Source organism: Rhinoraja longicauda, chromosome 25, assembly GCF_053455715.1.
Source record: "Rhinoraja longicauda isolate Sanriku21f chromosome 25, sRhiLon1.1, whole genome shotgun sequence".
In the NCBI taxonomy this organism is placed as follows: Eukaryota; Metazoa; Chordata; class Chondrichthyes; order Rajiformes; family Arhynchobatidae; genus Rhinoraja; species Rhinoraja longicauda.
The window spans coordinates 25,291,280-25,313,873 of NC_135977.1; the positions used below are offsets into that span (position 1 = coordinate 25,291,280).

At 43.2% G+C, this 22,594-nt stretch overlaps 1 protein-coding gene across 1 annotated transcript in view; it reads right to left on the reverse strand.

Moving 5' to 3' along the window:
- Positions 1–22,594, reverse strand: part of aacs (acetoacetyl-CoA synthetase) — a 128,410-nt gene that overhangs the window by 81,740 nt on the left and 24,076 nt on the right. The window contains exon 5 of the mRNA XM_078421702.1: positions 4,046–4,143. Within this exon, the coding sequence (XP_078277828.1) occupies positions 4,046–4,143 (98 nt within the window). The remainder of the gene's footprint in view (positions 1–4,045; positions 4,144–22,594) is intronic.

Sequence of the window (22,594 nt, forward strand, 5' to 3'; positions counted from 1 at the left end):
CTCCAGCGTTTTGTGTAAACCAACATCTGCAGTTCCTTCTTACACATGCAATTCTGGAACTCCATCCTCATTGATATTCTGTAGCTCTGCTAAACTACTGTCAAATCATGAAACACAAAGATTTCTCAGAATCAACCGATGGAATTCAAAAACAGCACCTAACCATTGATTGAAAATGCCCCAAACTATATCCAGGATATCATATCGGGAAATAAATTAGAGTGGTGTAAGGCAGGCTTTCAAACTGGGAAGTATCACGGCTACGGTGATAAGAACACACTAATCGGGAGCAGGATTGGGCCATTCAGCCCCTCAGGCCTTTACTGGCATATAATAAAATCCTGGATGATTCGATTGTAACCTCAACTATGCACTTCTATGTAATTGTCATAATCAAAAACAGAAAATGCTGAAAGTATTCAGCAGGACAGGCAGCATCTGTGAAGTCAATAATAGTCCATTTCAACGGCCTCTCATGATAAAGATAGCAGCTGTGTTCTTAGAGACGATGGTGTCTGATTGCTGCAGGGACGTTACATGTAACAATTTTTTTTCTTCGAACACTGTTTTTTCCCCATTACAGTTTTTTTTCCTGTCAATACCCTGATCCTTCTATCTACCAGCGCTCTGCACTTGCTCATAGCAAATAGGTAATTTTCGCGCCAAAATTGAGATTCACATTATCCTACATTGCTCTGCTGATGTACCACAGTATTTATTTGTAATGTGTCAAAGAAGTCACGGCAGGATGTGTAGGAAGGAACTGCAGATGCTGGTTTAAACCGAAGATAGACACAAAAAGCTGGAGTAACTCAGCGTGTCAGACAGCAACTTTGAGAAAAGGAATAGGTGATGTTTCAAGAAGGGTCTCGACCCGAAACGTCACCTATGCATTTTCTCCAGCGATGCCATCTGACCCGCTGAGATACTCCTGCTTTTTGTGTCTATCTTTGCTTTGCTGATGATTGAGAACGAACTGATTGTTTACTTGCTGGATTGGGTTTGTCCAACTTTCTGTGACCAGGACATACTCTGTGCAATTTTCTACACTGCTGAGTGGATGTTGTATCTGTACTGGAACAGCTTGACTATTGCTAGAATGAAGGTCTTCATCACATTGGCTGGAATGTTGGCTGGTTCCATAGGCCTGGTTGCACTGAGCGCTCAGGCATTTCTTGATATCACATGGAGAGAATTGAATCGGCTCTGGACTTGGATCTGGTACAGTGATGATCTCAGACAGCAGCAGGGATGGGTCATCCACCGAGCACTTCTGGTTGCAAATGTTTGAGTCTTTTCTTTCACGCTTCCGGACAGCACAGCGGCGCAGCTGGTAGTCGCTACATCACAGCGCCACAGACCCGGGCTCAACCCTGACCTTGCATGCTGCCTGTGTGGAGTTTGCACGTTCTTCCCGTGACTGTATGGGTTTCCTCCTGTTTCCTCCCACATCTTAAAGATGTGGAAGTTTGTAAGTTAATTGGCCTCTGTAAAAACTGCTCCTAGTGTGCAGGGAATGGATGTGAAAGTGGGATAAATATAATTAAGCAGCAAAAACTGATCGGACGAGATCCCACAAGGATTTGCATCAAATAAAGGATGCACCGTGTTCACGATGATGAGACATTAGGATTGGGATGGAATGGCAGTTTGCAAAGACGGAGAAATCAATAAATTTTATTTCCAGGGGAGGACTAATGACACAAGATTTGAAAGAGAAAGCCATACCCGAGGAGAGAAAATATAACGTTTGCAACAGGTTGCTGGAGTTGCAAAATAAAAGTGAAATAAAATTGAACTAGCAACTAAAATAAAAAATTTTAAATGAAATTGCCAGTCTAGCTATCATCTCTTCCTTCCTCAAGCCACATCTTGGCCACGTTTTGTAGAGGCTCCATTAATATCAGAACAGTCCTGCTACTTCATGCCAGGACCCTGACATTAAAGAGAGGGTTTTGAAAGAAAATTACTTTACTACGAGTTGTGAGGATCTGGACCTCAGAGCCTGAAAGGGCGATGGAACTGAAAGATCTCACCACATTAAAAAAAATACCAGATATGCTACTGGAAGTGCAACGCCCCACAGAGTACACTCTTGGCCTGGAGCATGATTGTGCCTGTGTATAGCAAGATTGTTACTGAACTGTAATGCAAAAAAAATTACTGTACCTCGGTACATGTGACAGTAAACTACCACTGAATTGGGAAGTAAATCTAAATCCCAAAGTAACCTAAATCACAATATTTTTGACCAGCATGGACAAAATGAGAGAAAAGAACAAAGTACAAAATGCTGGAGGAACAAAATACAAAGTGCTGGAGGAACTCAGCAGGTCAGGCAGCACCTGAGAAAAGAATATTCTGAAGAAGGGTCGTGACCCGAAATCTCTTCTGTCCATTCCTCCCCAGATGCTGCCTGACACACTGAGTTCTTCCAGCAACTTTATGTTTTGTCCAAGATTCCACATCAGCAGTCTCTTGAGTCTCCACAATGGATGAAAAGACCATTACTATGTTAAACATTTCTATGAATCTACCATGAAGGCAAATCATCAACACGGATGTTAATGTTAATGTTACATACCTGACATACAGACTAACTTCCATTTCCTTAAACAAAGCCAATTTTAAAACCACATTCCCAATTTTGAGTTAATGAGCTCCTGTAATTATTAATCAGCCATCATCCTTTTTTTTAACTAGCTCGTGCAGTCGTAAATCCCGCCCTGCCAGACTTTAATTTTCCACCCTCCATTAACGTGCAATCATCCAATGTGCTTCTGCTCTTATCCCTAGTCACACCAAGTCCCATTCACCCATCAATCCCATGCTTACTGGCCTGGTTCAGTTCCCATTCCAGCCATGCCTCGGTATTAATATTCTCATAGTTTGTTTCCATCTGACTACATCATTCAAAATGCTGCAACCACATTTTGAAAACGTCAGAGGAATGATTGGGGGGGGGGTGGGGGGGAGGGAGGAGGGTTCTTGGGGGATAAAGGGGAGAGGGACAGAGGCTATTGTAGGTTTGTTACTTAAAATTGGAGAATTCAATGTTCACATCATTGGGTTGCAAGCTACCCATTATGAGGTGCTGCTCCTCCAGTTTGGGTGTGGTCTCATTGGAGGAAGCCCAAGGCAGAAAGGTCAGTATGCAAATGGGAAGGGGAGTTGAAATGGTTAGCAACCGGGAGATCAATAGGCCTTGGCGGACTGAGCGTAAGTGTTCGGCAAAACATTCACCGAGGAACCCAGCAGCTCAGGCAGCATCTCTGGAGGACATGGATAGATGGCCTTTTGGGTGGGATCCCTTCTGTTACGACAGCTCTGTGTTGGTTTTACATTCTGTGGCATCTGCATATTCGGCTCACTAACTGGTGGCTTGAAGGAGGTACCTTGACATTTATGATCCTGCAATAAGCTGGCGCAGTAGTAGAGTGTCTACCTTACAGCGTCAGAGACCCGGGTTCAATCCTGACCACGGGTGCTGTCTATATGGAGCTTGTACATTCTCCCCGTGACCGCTTGGGTTTTCTCCTGGTGCTCCGGTTTCCTCACGCACTCCAAAGACGTACAAATTTGTAGGTTAATTGGCTTCAGTAAAATTGTAAATTGTCCCTGGTGTGTAGGATAGAGTACATGGTATCGCTGGCCGGGGCGGATGGTGAGCCGAAGGACCTGTTTCCGCGCTGTATCTCTAAAGTGTCTAACAGAGCCATATAGAATGGTGTGAAAGGAAATGCAGTACTCCTCTTCACCAATAGATTCAGAGCAAGCATTATCACATGACACAATTCACAAGAGCAAAATATTAGTATGTTGAAGTCAATAATCAAATATCTGCAGCCAATTATTAATATTTCACAATATTCAAAGTACTTCAAAGACGTTCAGGTATGTAGGTTAATTGGCTGGGTAAATGTAAAAAATGTCCCTAGTGGGTGTAGGATAGTGTTAATGTACGGGGATCGTTGGGCGGCACGGACTTGGAGGGCCAAAAAGGCCTGTTTCCGGCTGTATATATATGATATGATATGATACTTACATTTACACCAAAGTCCGGTGCAGTGGAACTCCAAATGGCACCAATGCTAGCAGTGGCTAGCATGGCTTCGACTGCTTGAATACAGTTCGGAAGGTAACCTGTAATGAAACAAAAATATTGAGACAAATGGCATTTAACTATTTGGCATTAAATGGCATTTGAATATGTTCATTTGAATGACTACCATCTCATTGCAAAGGTCTTGTAATCAATGCTTCTCTCGTTGTATGAAGATTACATTTGTCCATTTAAACTTAACGTTTGCATTATAGAGGGGAACCAGGGATAGAACATCCTTATGACCGCTTTTACAGATTTATTTTTTGCTGCAGTAAAGATCCAGGATAAATCCTACTTCACAATTATGCCTGATATATTTTTCCGGAGTTGGCTTTATATAGAAAATCATATCAGTTTCTCTCCATAAAGATTAGAAAAAGTCAATTTGTTAATAAGCAAATCCCCCCCCCAAACCAATTCTTATTCAAACACTATTTTGCACAGATTATTACATTGGCAAAGACCTCGTAAGATGTTGAATTAATTGAGCAAAAAGCCTCTTACAGCCAGCTTCTATCTACATAAGGGGTGAAAGTTTATAAATAGCAAGATTAAAAGAAACAGACATCAAGGCCAACAAAGTTGAAAAATGAATAGGCCATGTTGAAATGTTTTAAAAGGCTTGCTTTTAAAGATTATCATGTCAAAAGCCAAGTGCTAACATATTAAAGTGTATACATTTGCAAATGTTGAGAGATGGGAGGAATTAACTTTAAACAGATTGGACATTTCAATATGTATAATGTCACCTATCTAAATATTCAACATCAGTGGAAAAGGACAGATCTTACAGACAATTGTCTGGGGTTATTCTAAAAACCCACTATAGCATGCAAAAAGGCTAATAAAAGGGATTATAATTGACAGATTTATTGTAGATTTTAAGATATCGTGTTGCCATGCACTTTCACATTTTAATAAGAATACAAAATTATTAGACCAAGGGAAATTAAAACTCATCATCACGGAATTACACAGAACAGCAGATGAACAGGTCCTTCAGCCCATATGTCTGCGCCGAACATGATGCCAAATTAAATTAATCTCTGCTAGCCCATTCACTGCAGAAGCATGTGCCAATCCAAAAGCCTCTGAAATCCACAGTTGTATCTGCCTTCACCACCACTCCTGACTGCACATTCCAGGCACCCACCACTCTCTGTGTAAGAAAAAAACTTGCCCCAAACATCTCCTTTAAACTTTGCTCCCCTCACTGCAAAGCTAAGCCCTCTAGTCTTTCGCATTTTCACCATGGGGACTAGCGGGCATAGCTTTACGGTCAGAGGGCTAAGGACTAGAGGAGACGTGCGTGGCAATTTTTTTTTAAACACAGGATTTGGAGAGTGCCTGATTTGGTGAGGAGCTTTCAGATAGGCACATGGATTATGCAGGGAATGGAGGGATATGGATCACATGCAGACAGATGACGTTAGTTTAACCTGCATGAAGGATCTGCAGATGCCGGTTTACGCGGAAGATAGACACAAAATGGTGGAGTAACTCAGCGGGTCAGGCAGCAGCTCTGGAGAAACGGAATAGGTGGCATTTCGGGTCGAGACCCTTCGTCAGGCTGAGAGTCAGGGGAGAGGGAAACTAGAGGTATGAAAAGGTACAATGAGCAAATGAATGAAAGGTATGAAAATAATAAATCAAAGCCAGCACCGATGATCAAAGAAAGATTAGTTTCACCTCATGTTTAACATTGTGGGCTGAAGGGCCTGTTCCTGTGCTTTATTGGTCTGTGTTCTGAAGGACTGTACACTACAGAGACATGCAGATACCCAGAGTCTGAAGAAGGGTCTCGACCCAAAACGTCACCCATTCCTTCTCTCCAGAGATGCTGCCCGTCCCACTGAGTTACTCCAGCGTTTTGTGTCCACCTTCAATTTAAACCAGCGTCTGCAGTTCTTTCCCACCCAGAGGATTAAATATCCCCACTAATTAAAATCACTTCCACAACATGAAAATCTTGACCTCTCCTGACAGGGAACTGAATGTAAAGGAATAATTGTTATTGCCTCTGCCTGAGAAGTTTAATTACCTGAACACCATTTCAAGGCTGGAGGATGGTCACTCTACTTGCCTTTTACAAAAGATTTAATATCTCTTGAATGAGGAACCTGATTAATAGATTTCATGCAGATGCTGCACCTTAAACTGGTAGAGTCACAGTACTGAAATGCAATACCACTCCTCTCTGAATTATTCAACCATGTCAAGACATATTCAAACACTTGTACAGAACTGTTAGCAATACTATCGAGTTGATTTCCCCACAGATAATCTCAGTTTTAAATTAGAACAAGGTGCTACTTCAGAAATAAAAGCACCTTGAAAGACTTATTTTCATAAGGCTGAACCACCACATTTACAATTGGTACTCAAATAAATTTTTGCTGAAGTCAATTTTCGGTAGAAACATCTCAAAATAGATATTAAAGATGCAGCAGTGCTTGAAATGTATCAATTGATATTGGAACAAAACCTTGTGGTGCAGTCTCACACAACTGTAGTGACCACCGTAACTTGGCCAGGTCGACCCTTCATGGGCAGCATGGACAACGGGCCTTCATGGTCGGGTCAAGAACACTGCACTTACAACAACTGGGACTTGAAAATGGTGCCAATTTGGCAACTTTGTATACTGTCTCAGTACACTACAATTATAACTTGTACTGCATCTGAGATGCTTAAAGTGCTGATGTATAGTGATACTTGTCGAAGGTATTTATTTCACAAAACGCTGGAGTAACTCAGCAGGTCAGGCAGCATCTCAGGAGAGAAGGAATGGGCGACGTTTCGGGTCGAGACCCTTCTTCAGACTGATGTCGGGGGGGGCAGGACAAAGGAAGGATATAGGTGGAGACAGTGGGAGATCTGGGAAGGGGGAGGGGAAGAGAGGGACAGAGGGACAATCTAAAGTTGGAGAAGTCAATGTTCATACCACTGGGCTGCAAGCTGCCCAGGCGAAATATGAGGTGCTGTTCCTCCAATTTCCGCTGGGACTCACTATGGCAGTGGAAGAGGCCCATGACAGAAAGGTCAGACTGGAAATGGGAGGGGGAGTTGAAGTGCTCGGCCACCTATATCCTTCCTTTGTCCCGCCCCCCCGACATCAGTCTGAAGAAGGGTCTCGACCCTGAACATCGCTCTTTCCTTTGCTCCTGAGATGCTGCCTGACCTGCTGAGTTACTCCAGCATTTTGTGAATAAATACCTTCGATTTGTACCAGCATCTGCAGTTATCTTCTTACACTATAGTGATACTTGTACTCAGCTGTGTACCGTACCTCAGGACATGTGACAATAAAGTATTATTGAACCATTGTAGTGATCCTGACTGCTACTGACTGTTAAGGAGTTTGGACATTTTCCTTGTGGTCACGTGGGATCCTTCCAGCCACACACAGTCATCTGGTTTTTTTTCTTCCTTTGTTCACCCTTGTACAGGATGACCACTAGCCTGCGTGGACTCCATGAACCAAAGGACCTGTTTCCGTGCTGTATCTCTAAAGTCGAAAGTAAACTGCAGATGCTGATTTACAAAAAAAGGACACAAAGTAACTCAGCGGGTCAGGCAGCATCTCTGGTGAACATGGATAGATGACATTTCGGGTCAGGACTCTTCTTCGGAAGAACCTCGCCCCTCCATACATTCGGAAATATCAGAAATTGATATGCCTTCCGAAAGCTGAATTCAAGTTGAAAAGTAGTTGTAGAGTCATACAGCAAGGATGTTCGGCCTAACTTGCCCATGCCAGCCAAGATATCCAACTACGCTCGTCCCACTTGCTCCCGTTTGGTCCATAGCCCTCAAGTCCCAGTAATACCCTCATAAATCTTCTCTGCACTCTTTCCATCTTAACATCATCCTTCCAGTAGCTGGGTGACCAAAACTGAACACAATACTCTAAGTGCGGCCTCACCAATGTCTTGTACAAACGTCACATAACATTCCAATTTCTGTACTCAATACCCTGACTGAGGAAGGCTAATCAACCGAAAGCCCTCTTGACCACCCCATCTACCTGTGAAGTCATTTTCAGGAAACTATGTACATTCCTGGATCTCTCTGTTCCATGACAAGGAATTACTCTCCTCCAGTATGTTTTGCTTCAAAGGGTTAATTCACTCCACAAACACGCAAAGCTTTTCTCCTTCATTCAAATAAATTCCTGACATTTTTTGGCTAGCAGCCAGTAACATTTGGAATCACTAAAAAAAAATTATCTCGGGCACACTGCGTGATTAAAATCTTTACAGGTTCAGGTAATAGATGTCAAAACAATGATTTGTCTGTCACCCTGTGCTTTAAATATTCTACTTTAATTATTGGCAGATAATAACCTCACTTTTTTCCCCCCGTCTACTTTTACCAATGGGTGACGCACAAATGTACTTAGCTGGATTGGCAAAAGGTGGGCAAACTTGAATTCATGATGACTAAACAAACCACCCAATATAGATTCAGGTCACAATGGAGTTTGGGCCTTCAGAATGTGAGGTGATACGCGCATCTCCAAATCTATCCTCTCAGGGGAAAATTACCTTTAAGACAAAGTTTATGTGGTATTGAGTCATTATATTACTGACACCAAGGAATATTTGACAGATAATTGCCTGGATATTAGATGGCATTGTCTAATGCCTCTGTGCATTGTCTAATGCCTCTATGCATTGTCTAATGCCTCTATGCGTTGTCCCAGTGCACTGTGTGTCTCTGTGCACTGCCCAATCCATCTCAAAATGATAATGAGAGCAGAAAGCAGAAAGACTAACTGCGCGGATAACAACGCGCAAAGTTCTCATTCTGGGCTCATCTCCATACACAAGGTGTCACACTGGGAAGACCCCAGAAGTGCATAATTGCATCCTAACCAAGTCTGCATAGTTTTCCATGATAATACTGTGGCACAAGTATGCAGCTGACCTCGCAGTTGTAACTTTTCAACACATCCATGAAGCCTCCAATACTGTTCAAAAGCTTCCAAATCATGAATGACTTCACAGAATGAATAACGAGGAACATTCTCCATTAGGAGAAAGGCACGTTAGTTGAAACACCAAATCAATGAGTGGCCAACCTACCACAAGCTCTTTGCTGCAGCAAATCTTTGCGGTATGGAATGCCATATCCAGTGGGATGAAGGAAGTCAGGAGTAATGGGGGTTTTTTTTCATTATTATTTGTTAAAAAAAATTATAAAAAGATATTTGGATGAAAATTATTTTCAGGGCTGTTGGAAAAGAGGCAATGGAATATTTCTACATACATTAAGTGCTGACAATGGGGTGACAATCAGAATAACCTCCTCCTGCACAATATATTCCTACAACATCTGTATGCCACCGTAAACACATCACGCCAGTAACATATCAAAAGTGGAGGCAAGCTGTTAATGCAAGTGGGACTCAGCCTTTTGCAAATAAATAACTACTGATAACATCAAGCCAGTGCTTGAAGAAGAGACAGTTTGCTCAGGCAACCATTTTAATATTAGTTTACATTTAACTAACAGTCACAGTGTAAAAGGAGAATATTTTTCATTTTTACATTAACCTAAAAATACTATATGGCAATAACACATCACAGTGGTGGGTAATCAACTAGTGGCCACGGTTATGCTACAAGACCAACAACCCACAAGGTTTTTAATCAGAAATCATTGTAGAAAATTATATTTAATTTCAATGTGGAAGAACTTTTTCAGTCAGAGGGTGGTGAAGGTGTGGAATTCTCTGCCTCAGAAGGCAGTGGAGGCCAGTTCGTTGGATGCTTTCAAGAGAGAGCTGGATAGAGCTCTTAAGGATAGCGGAGTTAGGGGGTATGGGGAGAAGGCAGGAACGGGGTACTGATTGAGAGTGATCAGCCATGATCGCATTGAATGGCGGTGCTGGCTCGAAGGGCTGAATGGCCTACTCCTGCACCTATTGTCTATTGTCTATTGTCTATAAATCTGGTTATTTCTGAACGCAAGTGACCATGACTTTCACAAAAAGGATTTTTTTTTCAAAATGGGATTTGCTCTTAAAGATCACTAAAATAACCTCTGCAAAATGCACTAATAGCAAAATAAACTATTGTGGTAGGCCCAAGTATTGTGGTTGGTCCACACCAGATGAATCAATCTTGAAAACTTTGGCCTAATTTATGTTGACTGGTGTTCAAGGTTCCAGAGATGCTCCATTGACTGCTCAGGAAACTACCTATGTGAACATTCAGCTGAAGTGACTGCATTCCTCTAGTCCAATCTCTGGGTGCATCCTGTCCGATCAGCAGGTTAAAAAGGGCAGAAGAGGGAGCATTTATTGCCCATCTCTGCTCAAATGGCATAGACAAGAGGATGATGGGGAACTGGTTTCTTCAGTTACACTATTCTTTGCAGTGTAGATACTCAAAAAGAGTTAAGCAGCAAATTTCGTTTTCTCTGGAATGCCAAGTTTGAGAGGAGACCTGGCAGAAGTATATAAAATTATGAGAGGCACAGATAGAAGAGACAGTCAGAATCTTTGCTCCCCATGATGGAAATGCCAAAGACTAGAGAGCATAGCTTTGAGGTAAGAGAGGCAAACCTTAAAGCTGTGTGGGGCAAGTTTTTGTTCAACACAGAGGATGAGGTGTACATGGAACACACTGTCCTGGGTTGGTAGTAGAGGCAGATACGATAGTGGCGATGAGACCTTTAGATAGGCCATGGATATGCAGGGAATGGAGAGATATGGATCATATGCACGCAAATGAGATTAGTTTATTTTAGCATCACATTCAGCACAGACACTGTGAACCAATGGGCTTGTTTCTGCCCTGTACAATTCTATGTAATTGCTTGTCAAGTTTTAATTTCTAATGGTCTAATCATTTGTGTTTGCTTATTCAAAGGTGTAAGTTCATTGCAACACGATATTTTAAAGCTGTACTTTTCTTTGTTCTATGTTCTATTTCCAATGCAACGATTAAGGATCACTGATGTACCCAGATGAAGATTCTATGTATTTTGGAGCAGAACGTAGAGACGCTAATGTTTCCGTGAGGCAACTGAATATGGTTGTAGGTTGTTGACGCTGTGCATTTTGTACATGGTACACACTGACTGCAATGTGCACATAGTGGAAGGAGTGAAAATTTACGATGACAATTCTCACTTGTTGCTTCAACTGGAAACAATTACAGGTCCAACACCAATTTTCGGCAACTGATGGTCCGGCGCTTCCTTTAATCCAGACACAATTACGAGAGGGCACTTGTAAGCCCCCATGGAAGTCCCACTGACAAAATGGCGCCTAGGTGAGGAGGCCGATCTCAACCTCATCGGTTGGTCGAATTTCCCCACTGCGGCTGGGTCTCTGGAACTCCGGCCCAGCCAGAGCTGGCAGATTCGTTCCCATAGCTGACTTCCGTGGCCGACTTTGCAGGCCGGTATCTCGGCCCCGTGAGGCTGTGTAAGATTTGAGAAGTTTTCCCTCATTCTGCAATCAACACCAAACCAAAGAGCTGCAGTTTGGACATTTTAAACGGGAGACTGGGGCTGATAGCGGAGAAAGGCTGCGGTCAGTTTACCAAGGGATGTCACAATCTGTGGGTCCTAAAATGGCCGCAGGACCTCATGACCAGCCACAAGAGCAAAAACCTTACAGCCCAGTCTCTAGGTTTCTGCAAAGCCACGGCCAGAACAATGGATGGGTATTGGCCATGTAGAAACCTGCGAAACCAGGTCGAAGTCCAGACACTGGGGCGCTGACATCAGCATACTCACAATGCCCCAAGCCGACCTACACAGTTAATCTCGTTAAGGGGGCACAATAGCCCATAGAAAACTACCTGGTAGGTGATGGGAAACCAGTTAAACCCTTCACCTCGCAACGAAATACCAATTAACACCGTCTGGCCATCCCCGGTACCCCCGGACATAAGCGCAGATCAGAGAGAAAACTCATACTTATCTTTTAAACAAAGAGATCCCAAGATCTGGCGGGAGATAGGACGGGTCAGAATAGTATAACTGGCCACGACTTTTGGGTTTTAAACTCAAGTCAAACGGATGCAGGAGGAAGAAAAGACAGGCAAGAAGAAGCGAAGTGCAAGAGAGAGGAACAGGCACGCAACTCAAGAAGAAATACTGCAAGAAAACTTGCAAGGAACGCAAGAAACGGAAGGAAGAAACTCAGGGGACAAGCACGACCCTCACGGAAAGCAGCGGAGAAGCAGCACGAACAGCCAGTAACCCCAGTAATAGCCCCATGGTGAGCATGTACTCCGATCCTGCATATCCTGGACATAGTTTAGTGTAGAGGGGAGGGTGGTTTGAATAAACGTGGGTGTGTAAAGGAATATGTGTTGGTCAATTTTGCGATGTGTCGTACATTCCCCATCTTACAGTCGTGTATATGTCTTGTAGAACTGTGCGTTTTAGAATTCATAGTCAAAAGTATTCATGTAATTCGGTATGTGTCTTATAGATATGTCTTATAGAACTGTATAAGTATTCATGGACAATAGTCCCAAGCGCTCAATAAAAGCCTTTTCCATTTAAACCCTGGTCTTCAAATCTGGTCTGGTTGAATTTTCTGCACTATAAACGCTCTTGCATCTAAGTCCAGTGTCTAGAACCGTAGGGGGTGAGTGGGTTGAACCACTCACGGGGAACCAGTGTGCGCGGCCTGGTCAAGGGATCAGAGCAAGGCACGGGACCTTAGGTCGGGTGAAAGCTCGGCGCAGAAAACCCCTTACAGCTGTGACCTCTGTTGCTCCAGCAAAAGGGATAATACGTCAAGGCTCTGGAACCAAGGGTGGTGGAATATTGGTGGTGGACCTGTACCTATATATTCTCTAATTTACCAGATGGCTCAGGATGTGGCCTCTCCATTGAGGAAATGAAGCACAGATTAAGTAACCACTTTGCAGAATATCTTTCGTCAACAACCATTGCCACAAACCTCCACTCGCCTGTCACTTTAATTCTCCGAAGATAGACACAAAATGCTGGAGTAACTCAGCGGGACAGGCAGCATCTCTGGAGAGAAGGAATGTGTTCATTTCTGAAGAAGGGTCTCGACCCGAAACGTCACCCATTCCTTCTCACCAGAGATGCTGTCTGTCCCGCTGAGTTACTCCACCATTTTGCGTCCGTCTTCGGTTTAAACCAGCGTCTGCAGTTCCTTCCCATATTTTAATTCTCCGTCTCACTTGCACTCTGACCTCATTTTCTATAGCCTCCAACACAGCTCCAAAGAATCGCACCTCATGCCGTGACTTGGCACAGTAGTCTTCTTGGCTCAAGACTCGGCCTAAATTCAAGAATTTCAGGTATTTCCAGCAGCATTTTTTTCTCCTTCTCTCTTCTGTTGGTATTGTTGCTCTTTAGTCTGTACCTCCCTCAGTCTGCCCTGCCTTCCTGCCTAGCACCAACCTGTGATGAAAGGACATCAACTCAAACCATTAACGCTGCTTCTCTCTCTCTCTCTCTCTCCCCCAACAAACGCCGGCTCATGGGATAATTATTCCCAGCATCTATTTTCATTACATACTTTCTCTTTTCTCTCTGTGTTCTCTCCCTGCTATGTCAGCAATTTGAAATTTGTTTACTCTTCTTTTTCGACAATTCTAATACTCCAAAATGTTTAGACTGTTTCTCTCTCCTTGACTTCTACTGTCTACTGGTCATTCCTGTCAGATTATTGAGGGCCAATTTTACGTGCTTTTTCCTTACTTTGATTCACCGAATGGTTACTGTAAACATGCACTAATAGCCAAGCCAAAGTTTAGTCAGTAATGAAACTCCCATATCCATCATGGAAAATGACTGAAAAATCTCCCATTCCAACAGCATTCCATGTCCTTGCTATCTCAGTGCTGCTTCTAAACGCCATTCAACATCCAAGGGCACTAATTCATCAGATGACATCTAGTTTAGTGCAGAGATTCAGCACGGAAACAGGCTCTTTGGCCAACCAAGCCCACGTCAACCAGCGGTCACCCCGTACACCAGCACTATCCTACACACTAGGGACAACTTACAATCTTCACCAAAGCCATTAGACACACAAACCTGTACATCTTTGGAGTGTGGGAGGAAACCCACGCAGTCACAGGGAGAACGTACAAACTCCATACCAACAGCACCCATAATCAGGATTGATCCTGGATCTCTAAATTGGCGACATCGGCGAAACCAAGCGCAGGCTCGGCGATCGCTTCGCTCAACACCTGCGCTCGGTCTGCATTGACCAACCTGATCTCCCGGTGGCCGAGCACTTCAACTCCCCCTCCCACTCCCAGTCTGATCTTTCTGTCATGGGCCTCCTCCAGTGCCATAGTGAGGCCCACCGGAAATTGGAGGAACAGCACCTCATATTTCACCTGGGCAGCTTGCAGCCCAGCGGTATGAACATCGACTTCTCCAACTATAGATAGTTCCTCTGTCCCTCTCTTCCCCTCCTCCTTCCCAGATCTCCCTCTATCTTCCTGTCTCCACCTATATCCTTCCTTTGTCCCGCCCCCCTGACATCAGTCTGAAGAAGGGTCTCGACCCGAAACGTCACCCATTCCTTCTCTCCTGAGATGCTGCCTGACCTGCTGAGTTACTCCAGCATTTTGTGAATAAATACCTGGATCTCTAAATAGAGTAATGGTGCTAATCAGCAGAGTACCTTGCTCATGTTTGATTTGATGCTATGTGACTTCAAGGGATCCACGACACCTCTTCACTAATGCATTCCTCTACACCTCTGCTCTGCCCTCCAATTGGTGCCAACCAAGGAAAGTAGAAGAGTCTGAGGGTGTTGGTTAAAAGCTTTGATTCTACCATTGTGTTTCAATTATTAATCAATTTTTTTCCCCAAATGTAGGCAAGGAGGATTTAGTGAATTCAACGTGCCATTATGCTGCACCTTTGCCAAATCCAACATCTTGGTTGAAGCTAGGCCATCAGACAACGTATAGAAAAGACAGACAGGTGGGCAGAGGGGGTGGGGTTGCTCTGATGGTAAGGAATGATATTCATTCCCTTGCAAGGGGTGACATAGAATCAGGAGATGTTGAATCAGTATGGATAGAAATGAGAAATTGTAAGGGTAAAAAGACCCTAATGGGAGTTATCTATAGGCCCCCAAACAGTAGCCTCGACTTAGGGTGCAAGTTAAATCAGGAGATAAAATTGGCGTGTCAAAAATGTAATGCTACGGTGGTTATGGGAGATTTCAACATGCAGGTAGACTGGGAAAATCAGGTTGGAAATGGACCCCAGGAAAGAGAGTTTGTAGAGTGCCTTCGAGATGGATTCTTAGAACAGCTTGTACTGGAGCCTACCAGGGAGAAGGCAATTCTGGATTTAGTGTTGTGTAATGATCCTGATCTGATAAGGGGACTAGAGGTAAAAGAGCCATTAGGAGGCAGTGATCACAACATGATAAGTTTTACTCTGCAAATGGAAAGGCAGAAGGGAAAATCGGAAGTGTCGGTATTACAGTATAGCAAAGGGGATTACAGAGGCATGAGGCGGGAGCTGGCCAAAATTGATTGGAAGGAGGCCCTAGCAGGGAAGACGGTAGAACAGCAATGGCAGGTATTCCTGGGAATAATGCAGAGGTTGCAGGATCAATTTATTCCAAAGAGGTGGAAAGACTCTAAGGGGAGTAAGAGACACCTGTGGCTGACAAGGGAAGTCAGGGACAGCATAAAAATTAAGGAGAGGAAGTATAACATAGCAAAGAAGAGTGGGAAGACAGAGGATTGGGACTCTTTTAAAGAGCAACAAAAGTTAACTAAAAAGGCAATACGAGGAGAAAAGATGAGGTACGAGGGTAAACTAGCCAATAATATAAAGGAGGATAGCAAAAGTTTTTTTAGGTACGTGAAGAGGAAAAAAATAGTCAAGGCAAATGTGGGTCCCTTGAAGACAGAAGCAGGGGAATTTATTATGGGGAACAAAGAAATGGCAGACGAGTTAAACCGTTACTTTGGATCTGTCTTCACTGAGGAAGATACACACAATCTCCCAAATGTTCTAGGGGCTGGAGAACCTAGGGTGATGGAGGAACTGAAGGAAATCCACATTAGGCAGGAAATGGTTTTGGGTAGACTGATGGGACTGAAGGCTGATAAATCCCCAGGGCCTGATGGTCTGCATCCCAGAGTACTTAAGGAGGTGGCTCTAGAAATAGTGGAAGCATTGGAGATCATTTTTCAATGTTCTATAGATTCAGGATCAGTTCCTGTGGATTGGAGGATAGCAAATGTTATCCCACTTTTTAAGAAAGGAGGGAGAGAGAAAACGGGTAATTATAGACCAGTTAGTCTGACATCAGTGGTGGGGAAAATGCTGGAGTCAATTATAAAAGACGAAATTGCTGAGCATTTGGATAGCAGTAACGGGATCGTTCCGAGTCAGCATGGATTTACGAAGGGGAAATCATGCTTGACAAATCTACTGGAATTTTTTGAGGATGTAACTAGGAAAATTGACAAGGGAGAGTCAGTGGATGTGGTGTACCTCGACTTTCAGAAAGCCTTCGACAAGGTCCCACATAGGAGATTAGTGGGCAAAATTAGGGCACATGGTATTGGGGGTAGGGTACTGACATGGATAGAAAATTGGTTAACAGACAGAAAGCAAAGAGTGGGGATAAATGGGTCCCTTTCGGAATGGCAGGTAGTGACCAGTGGGGTACCGCAAGGTTCGGTGCTGGGACCCCAGCTATTTACGATATACATTAATGACTTAGACGGAGGGATTAAAAGTACCATTAGCAAATTTGCAGATGATACTAAGTTGGGGGGTAGTGTGAATTGTGAGGAAGATGCAATAAGGCTGCAGGGTGACCTGGACAGGTTGTGTGAGTGGGCGGATACATGGCAGATGCAGTTTAATGTAGATAAGTGTGAGGTTATTCACTTTGGAAGTAAGAATAGAAAGGCAGATTATTATCTGAATGGTGTCAAGTTAGGAGGAGGGGGAGTTCAACGAGATCTGGGTGTCCTAGTGCATCAGTCAATGAAAGGAAGCATGCAGGTTCAGCAGGCAGTGAAGAAAGCCAATGGAATGTTGGCCTTCGTAACAAGAGGAGTTGAGTATAGGAGCAAAGAGGTCCTTCTACAGTTGTACCGGGCCCTGGTGAGACCGCACCTGGAGTACTGTGTGCAGTTTTGGTCTCCAAATTTGAGGAAGGATATTCTTGCTATGGAGGGCGTGCAGCGTAGGTTCACTAGATTAATTCCCGGAATGGCGGGACTGTCGTATGTTGAAAGGCTGGAGCGATTGGGCTTGTATACACTGGAATTTAGAAGGATGAGGGGGGATCTTATTGAAACATATAAGATAATTAGGGGATTGGACACATTAGAGGCAGATAACATGTTCCCAATGTTGGGGGAGTCCAGAACAAGGGGCCACAGTTTGAGAATAAGGGGTAGGCCATTTAGAACGGAGATGAGGAAGAACTTTTTCAGTCAGAGGGTGGTGAAGGTGTGGAATTCTCTGCCTCAGAAGGCAGTGGAGGCCAGTTCGTTGGATGCTTTCAAGAGAGAGCTGGATAGAGCTCTTAAGGATAGCGGAGTGAGGGGGTATGGGGAGAAGGCAGGAACGGGGTACTGATTGATAGTGATCAGCCATGATCGCATTGAATGGCGGTGCTGGCTCGAAGGGCTGAATGGCCTACTCCTGCACCTATTGTCTATTGTCTATTGTCTATTGTCTATTGTATTCCGATTATTGTTTCTTGCAGCAGTGTGATTCAACAATGGACTATTTATACAGATAGACACAAAATGCTGGAGTAACTCATGAGGACACTTAGCATCTCTGGAGATGCTTCTCTCCAGAGATGCTGCCTGTCCCGCTGAGTTACTCCAGCATTTTGTGTCTATCTTTGGTTTAAACCAGCATCTTTACATGCCTTCATACACATATGGACTATATAAAGAGCCAATCACTAAATAATGACCCAGGCACCTTTCCCAACTTCGAAATGTCCAAAACACTTCACAGTCAATTTGGTACTTCAGAGGTTTATTTATAATACATCCACAATCAAGTGTCACTTCAACAATATGGTGATAACTAGAACATCCATTTTTGGGTTGAGATAATATTGCTTGGCTTTTTCTTCACAGTCTCTCTCGAAAGAGCCGAAAGGCATCTGTTTACCTCTTCTGACAGTGCTGAAGAAGGGTCCCAACCCAAAACATCACCTATCCATGTCCTCCAGAGATGCTGCCTGACGCACTGTTACTCCAGCACTTTGTATTACACGTAAGATTCCAGCATCTGCAGTCCCTTGTGTCACCAGCACTTTGTGTACGATGCAAGATTCCAGCATCTTCAGTTCCTTGCATCTTCACTTTATCATTCCAATGCAAAATCTCCTCAAAGTATGCTTACTTTGAAGAAGTTCTCATCCTCTCTCTAACGGGAGTTCTGTGAGACCCTCTGTCAGTGCTTCCCCTCTGTGATTCCTGCTGCCATCCCGCGCTTCAACCACGTTCAGACCCAAATTCACTTCCACGGCTACGCGTGTTTCCTCAGCACTTGCCTACACTGCCATCTTGTGCCACGTGGCTTCCAGTCTGAAGGGTCCTGACCTGAAATGTCACCCATCAATGTCCTCCACAGATGCTGCCCGACCTGCTGAGTTACGTCAGCACTTTGTGTTACACGTAAGATTCCAGCATCTGCAGTTCCTTGCACCTCCAGTCCGCAATAATACTGTATACTCAAACTTTTGTCGTAGAACTTAAGACAACAATCTTTGCCCAGTGCTAACAATGCTTTCACTAATCTGAGGCCAATACCCAAAAGACAATTTTAGTACGATTCACAATTTGTGGAACAGTGAGGTTAATCTTATGCTAATGGTTTGCATTAATTGCATTCTTATCACGATTCTCAACACAATTTCACAACCGATGCTGATTTTAATGAGGTTTTCCTTTAACTATTAGAACATCGCAAGGTGATGGACCAAAATATTGTGCAAATATTGTTAAAAAGTCTGAAAGTTCAAAATTACTGACAAAATTGAGACACATTACCCAAATTATGCAAGCTTTTCAAGAAGCAAGAAGCAATTTTGTCAGTAAATTTGAACTTTCAAACTTTTTAATGATACACTGTCTCTTGCACAATATTTTGGTCCATCACCACGCGATATTCTAATAGTTAAAGGAAAACCTCATTAAAACCAGCATCGGTTGTGAAATTCTGGTAACTGCTGTTGCCAGACTCTTTCCTTCCCCAAACAGGTTAAAATGTAAATAAAGTTTTGCTACAACATAAAACACATTTGCAAAAGACACCCAGTCCAATAGAGAACAGAATGTACATATCATATCCTGTTCAAATGGTCCTGTTTGGGACAGTGCCAACTTATTCAGAGACAAACAGCTTATCCATCTGCATTGGGCCTTGAATTACCAAACGCTGATCAAACAATATGACGCAATGCCTTTGTTTTTGTGTTAAAATGCACTGGCATCCAAACGATTTTGTGCTCCATTTAACTCCATGACATACAAAATTAAAATTGGCTTCTAAGCCTCTTTGAGAGAGATTACCCTTGTGTATTACCAGCAAGTGTTCCATTTACTTAAACACACAAATGTCAGATCTGGTATTGATGCATTGGTGATTAATGTAACTGCATTTATTTAACCGATTATTTATTTAACCAATTTAACCGATTATTAATCCAACCAGAAGATACGATCTACCATTTTCCCACAACATTGGTAGAACAGCTTTTGGTAGTTCGGAATACAAGCATCCATTTCAATTAAATTTTACTACTTTAGTATTGCTTATCAGAATGGCATATTTCAAGTAGATTTATAAAAGGGTTCGTCAGAATGCAAGCACTAATATTTGTTCAGTGATTAAATTTAAAATTCCTCTGCGCACGAGAAGAGGGAGGTAGAAGTAAAAGGCTTGAAATTTGTTTTCTCGGGACCAAGTTCAGTCATAGCATATTTCTGGGCAACAGTCAAAGGGAATGTATCTTGCACTCAATTACCATCATCACAGAAGTAAATCTGCATTACGCTACTGTGGCCTTATTAGAGGCTTAGGCGCAAGATGCCGGTGTACTTACGCTTCACCACAACCACAGCGGCGGCAGCTTGTATTTCCACAAGCACGATCATTAGAGATTAACAAAAGCTGCTCCGAAGTAAAAAAAAACATGCAAGCAACATCATCCAAGGGGCCCCGCTCTTAAATGTTAATCATTTCTCTCAGGAAGTGTCGTGGATCCGAATTTGGAAAAGAATGGAACTATCAGGGAAAGTCAGGTTGTCCTTGGTCACACAAACTTGATTGAGATTTTGAGGAAGTGATGGAGATGATTGATAGAAACATAGAAACAAAGAAAATAGGTGCAGGAGTAGGCCATTCGGCCCTTCGAGCCTGCACCGCCATTCAATATGATCATGGCTGATCATCCAACTCAGTATCCCGTACCTGCCTTCTCTCCATACCCCCTGATCCCCTTAGCCACAAGGGCCACATCTAACTCCCTCTTAAATATAGCCAATGAACTGGCCTCAACTACCTTCTGTGGCAAAGAATTCCACAGATTCACCACTCTCTGTGTGAAAATAAACTTTCTCATCTCGGTCCGAAAAGACTTCCCCCTTATCCTTAAACTGTGACCCCTTGTTCTAGACTTCCCCAATAACGGGAACAATCTTCCTGCATCTAGCCTGTCCAACCCCTTAAGATGAGAGTAGGAGAGTGAACGTTGTTTACGTGAACTTTAGTAAAGCATTTGACAAGGTCTCTTATAATAAGCTGCTCTAGTAGATTCAGTCACACGGAATCCACAATGAAATGGTGAATTGGATCCAAAATTGTGTGTTGGTCATGGAGGACAGAGGGCACTGGTAGATGTTTTTCTGACTGGATATCTGTGATAAGTGGTATTCTGTGAGGATCTGTGTTTAGTATAGTTTAGGTTAGAGATACAGCGCAGAAACAGGCCCTTCGGCCCACTAAGTCTGTACCGACCAACGATCCCCGCACATCAACACTACCCTGCACACACTAGGGACAATTTTGCATTTTATACCAAGCCAATTAACCTACAAACCTATACGTCTTCGGAGTGTGGAAGGATACCGAAGATCGGAGAAAACCCACGCAGGTCACTGAGAGAACATATAAACTCAGTACAGAGAGCACCCATAGTCAGGATTGAACCCAGGTCTTTGGCGATGCAAGGCAGCAGCCCTACCGCTGTTGCCACCATGCCGCCCTCTGGAGTTCCAGTGGTGGGACCTCAGTTGTAATATATATTAATGACTTGGATGTAAATGCGAGTAGTCTCGTTAGTAAGTTTGCAGATGACTGGCTGATGAATATTGGTGGAGTCGTACATAGAAAGGACGGTTGTCAGAAGATACAACAGAATATAGATCAGTTGGAAATTTCGGCACAGAAATGGCAAATGAGTTTAGTTCAGATGGAGTTTAAGTGTGAGATGATGCATTTTGGTTGGTCAAATACAATAGGAAAGTACAGTAAACCCTCGTTTTTTGCAGACCTCTTCGGATATAGTGGACAGATCTACCAAACTTCACCGCCAGGCCAGATTCCCAACCCCTTCCTCACCACACCTGCCGACTTCACCACCAAAAATGAAGAGTATTAGTTATAAAAAACGTTTGGGCAAACATGAATTGTTCTCTTTGGAGTGTCGTCGGCTGAGGGGCAATCTGATAGAAGTATATCAAATCATCAGGCGCATAGATAGGGTACCTACAATTATCTCAGGGTGAAGATAGAGCTCTTAAGGATAGCGGAGTCAGGGGGTATGGGGAGAAGGCAGGAACGGGGTACTGATTGAGAATGATCAGCCATGATCACATTGAATGGCGGTGCTGGCTCAAAGGGCCGAATGGTCTACTCCTGCACCTATTGTCTATTGTCATAAAATATCAAATTCTAGAAGGTATACGCTAAAGAGCACAAGTGGGAAAATTTAAAGCCGATGAGGCAAGTATTTCTTTGTGCACAAAAAGTGATAGGTGCCTGGATCACACTGCCAGCGGAGGTGGTAAAAACCAATACCATAACAATATTCATGTGGTAGTTAAACAGACACCCGAACAGGCAGGAATTAGAGAGGGATGCAGATAGGGTTAGTTTAGACTGACATCATGGTCGACGTAGACATGGCAAGCTAAAGAGCCTGTTCTGTACTCTCCTATTCTGTTTATAAATTTGCTACAGATATGTGTGTGTATGTATGCATATTATATATGTGTGTGTATGTGTGTGTGTCTGAATGATGTAAATTCAGAAAACATTTGTAATTTGCAATTTCCACACATTGCTATGCGTTACATAGGTCGTTACATTGTTGTGCTGTGTATTTAATGTGCTAATATTTACATTTGTACATGTTTCAGCATACATTTAAATGTTAACATACATTTCAATTGTATTTCTATGACCTAACACTGTTGTACATTGTATTGCTGCTTGTCCAGCAGTTTGCATATT